This window comes from Oncorhynchus tshawytscha, linkage group LG13 (genome assembly GCF_018296145.1).
Source record: "Oncorhynchus tshawytscha isolate Ot180627B linkage group LG13, Otsh_v2.0, whole genome shotgun sequence".
NCBI lineage: Eukaryota > Metazoa > Chordata > Actinopteri > Salmoniformes > Salmonidae > Oncorhynchus > Oncorhynchus tshawytscha.
In genome coordinates, this window is record NC_056441.1 from 93,570,446 (window position 1) to 93,584,129 (window position 13,684).

General features: G+C 44.4%; 1 protein-coding gene and 1 long non-coding RNA gene across 2 annotated transcripts in view; both read right to left on the reverse strand.

The window, feature by feature from the left end:
- The window catches only part of LOC112235607 (GRB2-associated-binding protein 2-like), a 63,028-nt gene extending 51,324 nt beyond the window's left edge, over positions 1-11,704 (reverse strand). Inside the window, exons 1-5 of the mRNA XM_042294988.1 lie at positions 11,237-11,704; positions 10,116-10,287; positions 9,918-10,067; positions 2,536-2,633; positions 995-1,256 (exon numbers count right to left, since the gene is read on the reverse strand). Of these exons, the coding sequence (XP_042150922.1) occupies positions 995-1,256; positions 2,536-2,633; positions 9,918-10,067; positions 10,116-10,287; positions 11,237-11,689 (1,135 nt within the window). The 5' untranslated portion in view covers positions 11,690-11,704. The remainder of the gene's footprint in view (positions 1-994; positions 1,257-2,535; positions 2,634-9,917; positions 10,068-10,115; positions 10,288-11,236) is intronic.
- LOC121839127 lies at positions 2,536-10,052 on the reverse strand. Its single transcript, XR_006078730.1, has 2 exons — positions 9,918-10,052; positions 2,536-2,633 (listed from the first exon to the last, which is right to left on the reverse strand). It is a non-coding gene; the product is annotated as an uncharacterized LOC121839127 (long non-coding RNA).
- Positions 11,705-13,684: the final 1,980 nt, after the last annotated feature.

Below are 13,684 nucleotides of genomic sequence, written 5' to 3' on the forward strand. Positions count from 1 at the left end.
AAAAACATCCAGTGAGTTTGCAAAGCCACATCGATTCAACATAAATACTCATCATAAATGTAGATGATTATAAACATGGAATTATAGATATACCTCTCCTTAACGCAACCGCTGTGTCAGATTTTTAAAAAACTTTACGGAAAAAGCAAACCATGCAATAATCTGAGACGGCGCTCAGAACAATCAAGTCAAAATAGCCGCCATGTTGTAGTCAACATAAACCATAAATTACATGCTAAATATTCCCTTACCTTTGATGATCTTCATCAGAATGCACTCCCAGGAATCCCAGGTCCACAATAAATGCTTGATTTGTTAGATAATGTCCGTTATTTATGTCCAATTAGCTACTTTTGTTAGCCAGTTTGGTATACATATCCAAACGCTCGTTCTGGTCAGTGTTACGTCGGACAAAAACTTCAAAAAGTTATATTACAGGTCGAAGAAACATTTCAAACTAAGTACAGAATCAATCATTAGGATGTTTTTATCATTAATCTTCAATAAAGTTCCAACTGGAGTATTCCTTTGTGTCTTGATGAGCAATTGAAGCAGAGTCGCTATCATGTGGAATGCGTGTGAACAGAAAATGGCAGACTGCCAGACACCTGATTCATTCTGCTGTCATTCAGTCCCACAACACAGTAGAAGCCTCATTCAAATATCTATACATGTCTATATGTCATTCATATCTCAAGGGGATTTCAATGGGAACTGTGTTGAGTACATACCAGCCTCAGATTTCTCACTTCCTGTTTTGATTTCTCCTCAGGTTGTGCCTGCCATATGAGTTCTGTTATACTCACAGACATCATTCAAACAGTTTTAGAAACTTCAGATTGTTTTCTATCCAATACTACTAGAGACTGAGACTGAGACTGAAGAGCAGGCCGTTTACTTTGGGCACCTTATTCATCCAAGCTACTCAATACTGCCCCCCAGCCAAAAGAGTAGAACACTGAACGCCTCATATAGACTGAGACATGACACTCACATTTCCTGTTGGGTTTGAGGTTGCGATTTATAGGTGGTGGTGTGACGTCACTCAGCCTCCCCGGTCGGTGACACAGAGAGCCGGTACTTCCCTTCCGGGCAGGTAGCGTGGCTGAGAACCCTGGGAAGTCAAAGTGGTGCGGCCCGGGGCTCATGGGGATGTAGATATTTTTGGGGCTGTCCGCCTGGGCGGCGTTGAGGGGAGATGAGCCTGGGTTCATAGGCACATAGTTGTCCTCCGAGTCGCCGCTGTCCGAAGCGTGTCAGAGGGCCTTTGTTCTCTGACAAGAAACAGACAGGGAAAGTCATGGGGATTGTCTTAGACATGATCATCTCCGACATCACTATCTCCGACATCATTATCTTAGACATGCAGTCATAATTGTGGGAAGAACAAAGCACATACAAAACAAACAATCAGAAATCAACAACATGATAAAAATCAGTCCAGGGGCCTCGTTTATCAATCATGCGTAAGGAACAAATCTGTGCATAAACCATTCGTCAGAGCATTTCCAAGCAGAGTGTGATCAAGGTGTCTGTTACTAGTCCAACGCTCTAACCACTAGGCTACCCTGCCGCCCCATTTCCAAGCAGAGTGTGAGATGTATCAAGGTGTGACAGTGTGATGACCAAGGCTCTAACCACTAGGCTACCCTGCCACCCATTTCCAAGCACAGTGTGAGATGTATCAAGGTGTGACAGTGTGATGACCAAGGCTCTAACCACTAGGCTTCCCTGCCACCCCATTTCCAAGCAGAGTGTGAGATGTATCAAGGTGTGACAGTGTGATGACCAAGGCACAAGTGGTGGAACAAGGGAACAGTTAAAAATAAGTGAAATTGTAACATTTACACCATTTTCCTGTTTCATTGTATTTGCAGTATTCAGACCCTCGACTTTTCCTCATTTTTTATTTTATTTTTACGTTACAGCCTTATTCTAAAATGGATTAAATCATTGTTTTCCCTCATCAATCTACACACATTACCCCATAATGACAAAGCAAAAACAGGTTTTAGAAATGTTTAGAAATGTATAAAACAATGACTGAAATACCATATTTACATAAGTATTAGACCTTTTGTTATGAGACTGAAAATTTAGCTCGATTTCGATTTCCATCGATCAAAAACCAAGCCATGAAGTTGACATCATTTCCCGTAGAGTTCCAAGACAGGATTGTGTTATTTATTGGGAAGGGTACCAAAATATTTCTGCAGCATTGAAGGTCCCCAAGAACACAGTGGCCTCCATCATTCTTAAATTGAAGAAGTTTGGAACCACCAAGACTCTTCCTAGAGCTGGCTGCCTGGACAAACTGAGCAATCGGGGGAGAAGGACCTTGGTCAGGGAGGTGACCAAGAACCTGATGGTCACTCTGACAGAGCTCCTGACAGAGACAACCATCTCTGCAGCACTCCACCAATCAGGCCTTTATGGTAGAGTGGCCAGACGTTATCCTACCATCCTGTCTAGAGCAGGACTAGGCTTGAGGGAAAAATAAATAAACAGTTGAGTATTTTTGTCTGAAAGTCTCACCAGGTAAGAACTGAAGCCATCGTTGACACACTCCACAGACTGGCCTTGGTTGTTGAAATAGATCGGACGGTGATGGCTGCTGGTCTCAAATGAACACCCTGGGGAGAGAGGAGAGGAGAGGAGAGGAGAGGAGAGGAGAGGAGAGGAGAGGAGAGGAGAGGAGAGGAGAGGAGAGGAGTGGAGAGGGAGAGGAGAGGAGAGGAGAGGAGAGGGAGGAGAGGAGAGGAGAGGAGAGGAGAGGAGAGGAGAGGAGAGGAGAGAGGAGAGGAGAGGAGAGGAGAGGGAAGAGGAGAGGAGAGGGGAGGAGAGAGAAGAGGGAGAGAAAGAGGAGAGGAAAGAGGAGAGGGAAGAGGAGAGGAGAGGAGAGGAGAGGAGAGGAGAGGAGAGGGAGGGAGAGGAGAGGAGAGGAGAGGAGAGGAGAGGAGAGGAGAGGAGAGGAGAGGAGAGGGAGGAGAGAGGTAAGGAGAGGGAAGAGGTAAGGAGAGGGAAGAGGAGAGGGAAGAGGAGAGGGGAGAGGAGAGGAGAGGAGAGGGAGAGGAGAGGAGAGGAGAGGAGAGGAGAGGAGAGGAGAGGAGAGGAGAGGAGAGGAGAGGAGAGGAGAGGAGAGGAGAGGAGAGGAGAGGAGAGGAGAGGAGAGGAGAGGAGAGAGGTAAGGAGAGGGAAGAGGTAAGGAGAGGGAAGAGGAGAGGGAAGAGGAGAGGGAAGAGGTAAGGGAAGAGGAGAGGAGAGGAAAGGAAAGAGGAGAGGGAAGAGGAGAGGAGAGGAGAGGGAAGAGGAGAGGGAAAAGGAGAGGAGAGGGAAAGGAGAGGGAAGAGGAGAGGAGAGGGGAAGAGGAGAGGGAAGAGGAGAGGGAAGAGGAGAGGGAATAGGAGAGGCGGGAAGAGGAGAGGAGAGGGAAAAGGAGAGGGAAGAGGAGAGGGAGGGAAAAGGAGAGGGAAGAGGAGAGAGGGGGAGGGAAAAGGAGAGGAAAAATGAGAGGGGAAGAGGAGAGGGAGGGAAAAGGAGAGGAAAGATGAGAGGGAAGAGGAGAGGGGAGAATTATCATCCTCATCATCACATAACAGAGGCGAGTTTGGTTTATCTAAACCCACACGGTTTTTCTGTTATCCATTTGAAACTAACTTGTGTTTCTGCTCCAAAACAGAACAAACGTTGTGATGCATTAGATGCTCCAGCTGCATTTAACAAATGACACCCTATTCCCTATTTAGCACACTAATTTTGACTGGGGCCCATAGGGCACTGTAGAGCACTATATAGGGATTAGGGTGCAATTTGGGAGTCACACTTTTATGAGAGTGTGGCCCTGGCAGTGGGCAGCACAGACGGAGGGCGAAGACACAGAGCAACAGGGGTCAAAGTTGACTTCCTGTCTCTGTGTGTCTGTTCCAGCCTTCGCCCAGGACGGCCTAGCTCAGAGCAACACACACACACACACACACACACACACACACACACACACACACACACACACACACACACACACACACACACACACACACACACACACACACACACACACACACACACGACAGCTCAAACACACTGTGTTCAGAGAGTGAGAGAGGCCAGGCATAATGAATGAGAGAGAGGCCAGGCATTATGAATGAGAGAGACCAGGAATTGGGGGAGAGAGAGAGAGACCAGGAATTGTGACCAGGAATTGTGAGACTGAGAAAGACCAGGCATTGTCAGAGAGAGAGGAGAGAGTTGAGGCATTATGAGAGAGAGAGGTCAGGACTTGAGAGAGAGACCAGGCATTATGAGAGAGGTCAGGCATTATGACAGAGAGAGAGAGAGAGAGAGAGAGAGAGAGAGAGAGAATATTTTTGGCCCAATAAAAATGAACAAACAGCAAAAACATATACATGATCAAATACAAATCTCAGAATCAACTATTAAAGACTACCAGAACCCACTGGATTACCAGAACCCACTGGATTACCAGACCCCACTGGATTACCAGAACCCACTGGATTACCAGAACCCACTGGATTACCAGAACCCACTGGATTCTCCAATTACATTGCATGAACTACAGGACAACAAACAAACCCTCCAACCCGAAAGGCCTGTGGTGTTGATGATATCTTCAATGAAATTATCAAATATACAGACAACAAATTCTAATTGGCTAAACTTAAACTCTTTAACATCATCCTCAGCTCTGGCATCTTCCCCAATATTTGGAACCAAGCGCTGATCACCCCAATCCACAAAAGTGGAGACAAATTTAACCCCAATAACTACTGTGGGATATGCATGAACATCAACCTTGGGGAAATCCTCTGCATTGTCATTAACAGCAGACTCATACATTTCCTCAATGAAAACAATGTACAGAGCAAATGTCAAATTGGCTTTTTACCAAATTACTGTACGACAGAACATGTATTCACCTTGCACACCCTAATTGACAAACAAACAAACCAAAACAAAGGCAAAGTCTTCTCATGCTTTGTTGATTTAAAAACAACTTTTGACTCAATTTGGCCGAGGGTCTGCTATACAAATGGTTGGAAAGTGGTATTGGAGGAAAAACATACAACATTATAAAATCCATGTACACAAACAACAAGTGTTCGGTTAAAATTGGCAACAAAAAAACAAACAGATTTTTCAACAAGGCCGTGGGGTGAGACAGGGATGCACCTTAAGCCCCACCCTCTTCAACATATATATCAACGAATTGGCGAGGGCACTAGAACAGTCTGCAGCACCCGGCCTTCATCCTGCTAGAATCTGAAGTCTAATGTTTAACGATCTGAGAAACAAGGCAATAGAGGCCTTCCATCAAAAGGAATTTATGAAATTTGACATACCAATTAGGATCTGGCTAAAAATACTTGAATCAATTATAGAACCCATTGTCCTTTATGGTTGTGAGGTCTGAGGTCTGCTCAACAATCAAGAATTCACATATTGGAACAAACACCAAATTGAGACTCTGCATGCAGAATTCTGCAAAAATATCCTCCATCTACAACATAAAACATCAAATGATGCATGCAGAGCAGAATTAGGCCGATACCCTCTAATTATAAAAATCCAGAAAAGAGCCGTTCAAATCTACTACCACCTAAAAGGAAGTGATTACCAAACCTTCAATAACAAAGCCAGCACCTGGAGAAGAGACCCCTAAGCAAGCTGGTCCTAGGGCTCTGTTTACAAACACAAACAGACCCCACAGAGCCCCAGGACAGCAACACAATTAGAACTAACCAAATCATGAGAAAACAAAAAGATAATTACTTGACACATTGGACAGTTGAGAACACCTTTATTTAACCAGGTAGGCCAGTTGAGAACACCTTTATTTAACCAGGTAGGCCAGTTGAGAACAAGTTCTCATTTATAACTGCGGCCTGGCCAAGATAAAGCAAAGCAGTGAGACACAAACAACACAGAGTTACAGATAAACAACATACAGTCAATAACACAATAGAAAAATGTATATACAGTGTGTGCAAATGTAGAAGATTAGGGAGGTAAGGCAATAAATAGGCCATAGAGGTGAAATAATTACAATTTAGCATTAACACTGGAGTGATAGATGTGCAGATGATGATGTGCAAGTAGCGATACTGGGGTGCAAAATAGCAAGAAGATAAATAACAATATGGGGATGAGGTGCTATTTACAGATGGGCTGTGTACAGGTACAGTAATCGGCAAGCTGCTCTGACAGCTGATGCTTAAAGTTAGAGAGGGGGTATGGGTCTCCAGATTCAGAGATTTTTTCAATTTATTCCAGTCATTGGCAGCAGAGAACTGGAAGGAAAGGCGGCCAAAGTTGGTGTTGGCTTTGGGGATGACAAGTGAGATATACCTACTGGAGCACGTGCTACGGGTGGGTGTTGCTATGGTGACCAGTGAGCTGAGATAAGGCAGGGCTTTACCAAGCGAGAAAAGACTTATAGATCACCTGGAGCCAGTGGGTCTGGAGGGTTGAATATTAAGCGAGGGCCAGCCAACAAGAGCATACAGGTCGCAGTGGTGGGTAGTATATGGGGCTTTAGTGACAAAACGGATGGCACTGTGATAGACTGCATCTAATTCGCTGAGTAGAGTGTTGAAGGCTATTTTGTAAATTACATCGCTGAAGTCAAGGATCGGTAGGATGGTCAGTTTTACGAGGGTATGTTTGGCAGCATGAGTGAAGGAGGCTTTGTTGCAAAATAGGAAGCTGATTCTAGATTTAACTTTGGATTGGAGATGTTGAATATGAGTCTGGAAGGAGTGTTTACAGTCTAACCAGACACCTAAGTATTTGTAGTTGTCCACAAATTCTAAGTCAGAATCGTCCAGGGTGGTGATGCTAGTCAGGTGGGCGGGTGCGGGCAGTGAACGGTTGAAGAGCATGCATTTAGTTTTACTAGCGTTTAAGAGCAGTTGGAGGCCCCGGAAGGAGTGTTGTATGGCATTGAAGCTCGTCTGGAGGTTAGTTAACACAGTGTCCAAAGAAGGGCCAGAAGTATACAGAATGGTGTCGTCTGCGTAGAGGTGCATCAGAGACTCACCAGCAGCAAGAGAGACATCATTGATGTATACAGAGAAGAGAGTCGTCCTGAGGATTGAACCCTGTGGCACCCCATAGAGACTGCCAGAGGCCCGGACAACAGGCCCTCCGATTTGACACTGAACTCTGTCTGAGAAGTAGTTGGTAAACCAGGCGAGGCAGTCATTTGAGAAACCAAGGCTGTTGAGTCTGCCGATAAGAATGCGGTGATTGACAGAGTCGAAAACCTTGGCCAGGTCGATGAAGACATTAAAAACAAATGTGTGTGTGTGTGTGTGTGTGTTAGAATTGCTTTTTGATATGTTGTGTATAGTTATTTGCACTGCTGTATATAGTTATAGGTCATTTCACCAATTCGGCCACTTGGGTACATTTGGGCAACTTGTGTGGGACACCTGGGTGACTTCATGCTAAATGTCATGTAGCTCACCCATTCCTGAAGTTATCAGTCTGAAACTTTGCACACCTACAGTTGCCCTCTGGTGTTATCCATCATAATGATCCCCAGCATCCTATCTGACTGTGTGGCTATTCTAGTACATGTGAAAGATGATACTACAACAATAAAAAACAGAAAATGTATGCTCTTTCTTTCTCTTTTCTTCCACCAGATCTACTGTGTTATATTCTCCTACATTCAATTAACATTTCCACAAACTTCAGAATGTTTCCATTCAAATGATACCAAGAATATGCATATCCTTGCCTCTGGTAGAAGGAGAGAGATGTAGTTGACAGTAGTTTGGGAGAAGGAGAGAGATGTAGTTGACAGTAGTTTGGGAGAAGGAGAGAGATGTAGTTGACAGTAGTTTGGGAGAAGGAGAGAGATGTAGTTGACAGTAGTTTGGTAGAAGGAGAGAGATGTAGTTGACAGTAGTTTGGCAGAAGGAGAGAGATGTAGTTGACAGTAGTTTGGTAGAAGGAGAGAGATGTAGTTGACAGTAGTTTGGTAGAAGGAGAGAGATGTAGTTGACAGTAGTTTGGGAGAAGAGAGAGATGTAGTTGACAGTAGTTTGGGAGAAGGAGAGAGATGTAGTTGACAGTAGTTTGGGAGAAGGAGAGAGATGTAGTTGACAGTAGTTTGGTAGAAGGAGAGAGATGTAGTTGACAGTAGTTTGGGAGAAGGAGAGAGATGTAGTTGACAGTAGTTTGGGAGAAGGAGAGAGATGTAGTTGACAGTAGTTTGGGGAGAAGGAGAGAGATGTAGTTGACAGTAGTTTGGTAGAAGGAGAGAGATGTAGTTGACAGTAGTTTGGTAGAAGGAGAGATGTAGTTGACAGTAGTTTGGGAGAAGGAGAGAGATGTAGTTGACAGTAGTTTGGGAGAAGGAGAGAGATGTAGTTGACAGTAGTTTGGGAGAAGGAGAGAGATGTAGTTGACAGTAGTTTGGTAGAAGGAGAGAGATGTAGTTGACAGTAGTTTGGTAGAAGGAGAGAGATGTAGTTGACAGTAGTTTGGGAGAAGGAGAGAGATGTAGTTGACAGTAGTTTGGGAGAAGGAGAGAGATGTAGTTGACAGTAGTTTGGGAGAAGGAGAGAGATGTAGTTGACAGTAGTTTGGGAGAAGGAGAGAGATGTAGTTGACAGTAGTTTGGGAGAAGGAGAGAGATGTAGTTGACAGTAGTTTGGTAGAAGGAGAGAGATGTAGTTGACAGTAGTTTGGGAGAAGGAGAGAGATGTAGTTGACAGTAGTTTGGGAGAAGGAGAGAGATGTAGTTGACAGTAGTTTGGGAGAAGGAGAGAGATGTAGTTGACAGTAGTTTGGGAGAAGGAGAGAGATGTAGTTGACAGTAGTTTGGTAGAAGGAGAGAGATGTAGTTGAGAGTAGTTTGGTAGAAGGAGAGAGATGTAGTTGACAGTAGTTTGGTAGAAGGAGAGAGATGTAGTTGACAGTAGTTTGGGAGAAGGAGAGAGATGTAGTTGACAGTAGTTTGGTAGAAGGAGAGAGATGTAGTTGACAGTAGTTTGGGAGAAGGAGAGAGATGTAGTTGACAGTAGTTTGGTAGAAGGAGAGAGATGTAGTTGACAGTAGTTTGGGAGAAGGAGAGAGATGTAGTTGACAGTAGTTTGGGAGAAGGAGAGAGATGTAGTTGACAGTAGTTTGGGAGAAGGAGAGAGATGTAGTTGACAGTAGTTTGGGAGAAGGAGAGAGATGTAGTTGACAGTAGTTTGGTAGAAGGAGAGAGATGTAGTTGAGAGTAGTTTGGTAGAAGGAGAGAGATGTAGTTGACAGTAGTTTGGTAGAAGGAGAGAGATGTAGTTGACAGTAGTTTGGGAGAAGAGAGAGATGTAGTTGACAGTAGTTTGGGAGAAGGAGAGAGATGTAGTTGACAGTAGTTTGGTAGAAGGAGAGAGATGTAGTTGACAGTAGTTTGGGAGAAGGAGAGAGATGTAGTTGACAGTAGTCTGGTAGAAGGAGAGAGATGTAGTTGACAGTAGTTTGGGAGAAGGAGAGAGATGTAGTTGACAGTAGTTTGGGAGAAGGAGAGAGATGTAGTTGACAGTAGTTTGGGAGAAGGAGAGAGATGTAGTTGACAGTAGTTTGGTAGAAGGAGAGAGATGTAGTTGACAGTAGTTTGGGAGAAGGAGAGAGATGTAGTTGACAGTAGTTTGGCAGAAGGAGAGAGATGTAGTTGACAGTAGTTTGGGAGAAGGAGAGAGATGTAGTTGACAGTAGTTTGGCAGAAGGAGAGAGATGTAGTTGACAGTAGTTTGGGAGAAGGAGAGAGATGTAGTTGACAGTAGTTTGGTAGAAGGAGAGAGATGTAGTTGAGAGTAGTTTGGGAGAAGGAGCGAGAGAACAAGTCCCTCTGTGTAGCTTGGTTAGGTAGCAGCTAAATAAAGAGAAGGAGAGAGTTGTAGTACCTCGATGTAACCTGCTGTTCTCCACGGCAGGCAGAGTGTTCCTCCTGGGTATAACCGACACAGTCGTGGTCACCTCTCCATTCTGCAGTGACCCCAGACAGCCCCTGCTCTCTGACCCCTGGCTGGGCTTGGGGGCCGTGGAGGGGTCCACTAGATGACTCGGAGCCAGACGGCGTCACGTTGTGGTTCTTATCGAACGTCCGGGGATCTGGTAGAACGATCCGGGCGGGGTCGGGAGGTCGTAGTTGTCAGTCTGCCGGTCATTGCTACGCTCGTTGCTGTGGTTATGGTCATTGCTGTGTCGGTCGTTACTGTGGTTACGGTCGTTGCCGGTGGCCAGGGTGTTGCAAGGCGTCTTGAAGGTGTACAGCTTTGTAAAGAAGAGAGAGACACCCCACAGAGCCCCAGGACAGCAACACAGTTAGAACCAACCAAATCATGTTGATGCCTGATGCTGCATCCACTCTCTCTTAGCTGAGAGATAGAGAGAGATAGATAGATAGAGAGAGAGAAAAAGAGAGAGAAAAAGAGAGAGAGAGAGAGACCCAAGCAAATCATGAGAAAACAAAAAGATAATTACTTGACACATTGGAAAGAATTAACAAAAAAACAGAGCAAACTAGAATGCTTTTTGGCCCTAAACAGAGAGTACACAGTGGCAGAATACCTGACCACTGTGACTGACCCAAATTTAAGGAAAGCTTTGACTATGTACAGACTCAGTGAGCATAGCCTTGCTATTGAGAAAGGCTGCCGTAGGCAGACCTGGCTCTCAAGAGAAGACAGGCTATGTGCTCACTGCCCACAAAATGAGGTGGAAACTGAGCTGCACTTCCTAACCTCCTGCCCAATGTATGACCATATTAGAGACACATATTTCCCTCAGATTACACAGATCCATAAAGAATTAAAAAACAAACCCAGTTTTGATAAACTCCCATATCTACTGGGTGAAATATCAGTGTGACATCACAGCAGCAAGATTTGTGACCTGTTGCCACGAGAAAAGGGCAACCAATGAAGAACAAACACCATTTTAAATACAACCCATATTTATGATTTTCTTTAACTATTTGAACATAATATGACATTTGAAATATCTTTATTATTTTGGAACTTCTGTTAATTCATATTATGTTGTTTATTATCTACTTCATTTGCTTTTTGCTTGTTAACAAATGTTTCCCTAAAATAAAGCACATTAAATAGAAATTGAATCGATAGAGAAAGTGAGAATAACTAAATAAAATATAATAAAATAACATAAGTCAAAGGTAAAGTGTAACATAAAATAATAATCTAAGTTAAAGAACACCAACCTCCTCATTCTCCTGTTGATCCATGTCTCCCAGGCGACTATGATCTGAGGGCCCCTCAGAGCTGTACCCCCTGGGTAGCACGTAGCCCTCCTGGGGGGAGTCTGGCCGTGTGGAGGACCTGGGCCCGACCGCAGAGGCCAGTTGGTGCTTGCCAGGTTTGGGCAGGCTGTAGAAGCCATGCAGCTGGGCGCCCATCCCGTTCAGACAGTGAGAGAAACCATGGGAGAACTTCTGCACCGCCGAGTCACTGCCCACAAACAGATTGCTACTGTGCTGTACCTGGGAGAAACTGGCACTCCTGGAGGAGACAGACAAACATATGGAGAGGAGACACACACACACACACACGTCAGTCTTCATTGTGCCTACCCATCCTCCACCAGGCAAAACAGAAGTTCTGACAGACAGGACGACATCTGCCATGCCAATCTCTGCTATGCCAATCTCTGCCATGCCAATCCCTGCCAGCAGCTCTCAGTCACATATTGCATTGAACTGGTTAACGGCACATTATTCGCTCCGAGTGGAAGTTTCCCTAGGTACAGACCCCAATCCTAACCGTGCCCATTCGTGGAGGAAATACCCATCAGCATCTAGGGGGCAACTTCACCCTACACTAATTGACTCCCTGTTAATATTGAATATCCCTGCAGTTACCCAATCCGCCACTAGGGGAGAGTACAGTTCCTTCTGACATCTACCCAGACAAATGAAGTGTTTCTCGCTGTGGTTTTTGGATAAACAGAGGAAGCTCTGAAACAACTCTATGATATCTCAACACAGAGATGGAATTGCAGACAGACTGGGCTGGAGGTAGAAGACACAGAACTAGGATTCGATTGGCTAACCCCAAAATCTTAATACTCCAACATGTAACTTTTTGGGCATCGTGACCATAGATATGTGAGTTATAGATCTGCCATTCTCATTTTAAAGCAAGTCTAAGAAGTGTTGATATGTTCCATATGCACTATTTCTATGCTTCCCGTTCTTAAGTTTAGTTTTTGCATCTTTTACTTTTGGTTTTGTACAGCAGCTTCAAACAGCTGGAAATACAATATTTCTAGTTATATTAAAATAAATGTCACAGTGGTTTAGACGGTACAGTGATTCTCAGTGGTTTAGACGGTACAGTGATTCTCAGTGGTTTAGACGGTACAGTGATTCTCAGTGGTTTAGACGGTACAGTGATTCTCAGTGGTTTAGACGGTACAGTGATTCTCAGTGGTTTAGACGGTACAGTGATTCTCAGTGGTTTAGACGGTACAGTGATTCTCAGTGGTTTAGACGGTACAGTGATTCTCAGTGGTTTAGACGGTACAGTGATTCTCAGTGGTTTAGACGGTACAGTGATTCTCAGTGGTTTAGACCTTACAGTGATTCTCAGTGGTTTAGACCTTACAGTGATTCTCAGTGGTTTAGACCTTACAGTGATTCTCAGTGGTTTAGACGGTACAGTGATTCTCAGTGGTTTAGACGGTACAGTGATTCTCAGTGGTTTAGACGGTACAGTGATTCTCAGTGGTTTAGACGGTACAGTGATTCTCAGTGGTTTAGACGGTACAGTGATTCTCAGTGGTTTAGACGGTACAGTGATTCTCAGTGGTTTAGACGGTACAGTGATTCTCAGTGGTTTAGACTGTACAGTGTTCGGTTTTGTACAGCAGCTTCAAACAGCTGGAAATACAATATTTTTGCTAATAGAAAATATTTTTCTAATCCAATCAAATTATATTTGTCAAATAGAACCTTACCGTGAAACTTACAAGCCCTTAACCAACAATGCAGTTTTAATAAAAATAAGTGTTAAGTAAAAAATATATAAGTAAATAATATGAAATAAAAGTAACAAATAATTAAAGAGCAGCAGTAAATAACAATAGTGAGTCTTTATACAGGTGGTACCGGTACAGAGTCAATGTGGAGGCTATATACAGGGGGTACCGGTACAGAGTCAATGTGGAGGCTATATACAGGGGGCACCGGTACAGAGTCAATGTGGAGGCTATATACAGGGGGTACCGGTACAGAGTCAATGTGGAGGCTATATACAGGGGGTACCGGTACAGAGTCAATGTGGAGGCTATATACAGGGGGTACTGGTACAGAGTCAATGTGGAGGCTATATACAGGGGTACCGGTACAGAGTCAATGTGGAGGCTATATACAGGGGGTACCGGTACAGAGTCAGTGTGGAGGCTATATACAGGCTATTACGGTACAGAGTCAATGTGGAGGCTATATACAGGGTATTACGGTACAGAGTCAATGTGGAGGCTATACACAGGGGGCACCGGTACTGAGTCAATGTGGAGGCTATATACAGGGGTACCGGTACAGAGTCAATGTGGAGGCTATATACAGGGGGTACCGGTACTGAGTCAATGTGGAGGCTATATACAGGGGGTACCGGTACTGAGTCAATGTGGAGGCTATATACAGGGGGCA